The sequence below is a fragment of the Salvelinus sp. IW2-2015 genome, unplaced genomic scaffold, assembly GCF_002910315.2.
Source record: "Salvelinus sp. IW2-2015 unplaced genomic scaffold, ASM291031v2 Un_scaffold1357, whole genome shotgun sequence".
Lineage (NCBI taxonomy): Eukaryota > Metazoa > Chordata > Actinopteri > Salmoniformes > Salmonidae > Salvelinus > Salvelinus sp. IW2-2015.
The window spans coordinates 81455-82644 of NW_019942858.1; the positions used below are offsets into that span (position 1 = coordinate 81455).

General features: G+C 41.8%; 2 protein-coding genes across 2 annotated transcripts in view; both read left to right on the forward strand.

The window, feature by feature from the left end:
• The window catches only part of LOC139024326 (complement C3-like), a 5510-nt gene extending 4801 nt beyond the window's left edge, over positions 1-709 (forward strand). The window contains exon 2 of the mRNA XM_070439021.1: positions 4-709. Coding sequence (XP_070295122.1) covers positions 4-567 — 564 coding nt within the window. The 3' untranslated portion in view covers positions 568-709. The remainder of the gene's footprint in view (positions 1-3) is intronic.
• LOC112070548 (complement C3-like) overlaps positions 1-1190 on the forward strand; it is a 76722-nt gene that overhangs the window by 60009 nt on the left and 15523 nt on the right.

Sequence of the window (1190 nt, forward strand, 5' to 3'; positions counted from 1 at the left end):
TACTATGCCCTGCCAGAGGAAAAGGACAGTGACTGTGAAAGCTTTGACCTCTCTGTCACCCTCACTAAAATGGACAAAACAAGCCACGAGGACGCCAAGGAGTCGTTTATGCTCACTATTGAGGTGTTGTATCGTAACTCAGAGAGAGATGCGACCATGTCTATTCTGGACATCGGCTTGCTGACCGGCTTCATTGTAGACACAGACGATCTGAAAAGGTTGTCCACGGGKAGGGAGCGCTACATAGAGAAGTTTGAGATGGACAAAGTTCTATCTGAAAGAGGATCTCTCATCCTATATCTGAACAAGGTATCTCATAAGTTAGAAGAAAGAATTTCCTTTAAGATCCACAGAGTACAGGAAGTGGGAGTTCTACAGCCAGCTGCCGTCTCTGTATATGAATACTACAACCAGAAGCACTGTGAGAAGTTCTACCACCCACAGAGGGAGGGTGGTACTCTGAGCAGACTGTCTCTTGGAGACGTGTGCACGTGTGCGGAAGAGAGCTGCAGTATGCAGAAGAAAGATGAGCCAGATGTCAACCGCAACACTACGGTGGTGTCCTAGGAGAACAGACATGGATAGAGTACTGGCCCTCAAAACAAGAGTGCACATCCAGAAACTACAGAGTAGTCTGTCTGGGCATTGATGAGTTCATCAACCAGATCACAACCTCCGGCTGCCCTGTTTAGTTTCTCTTCTTGCGTTGTTAAATTTACATTTTTGTAGCATTGCAATCCAGGTTGCATGCCCTGTCATAACTCATTGTAACCTAGAGAATGTATGGAGATGAGTTTGCCCACTTGGAATATATTCTGTTAGAAATTGACCAGTAAATGATGTACACCGTGTATAACAACATCAAAAAAATCTTTAAAGTTAACATATGATGATGACGACTGCAAWTGGCACACTTATACATTTAAGTTTGCCATTTTCAGTTGTCATTGTCATTGATTACTTTTGCACTAAAATGACCCTAACTGCTGTAATAAGCATGAAATAAAGCATTAAAAAAACGTATTGTCTCTTTCCTTTGTGTGCATATCACCAGTCATTATGGGGATTTAATTGTTTATTTTAAACACCAAAAAGAGACATTTAAGTTTAAGGTTGAGTGGGATGGTAACTGTTTCTGTTCACTATTTGAGCACCAAAATGTCCAAATATCTCATTCTGGTCCATATGGC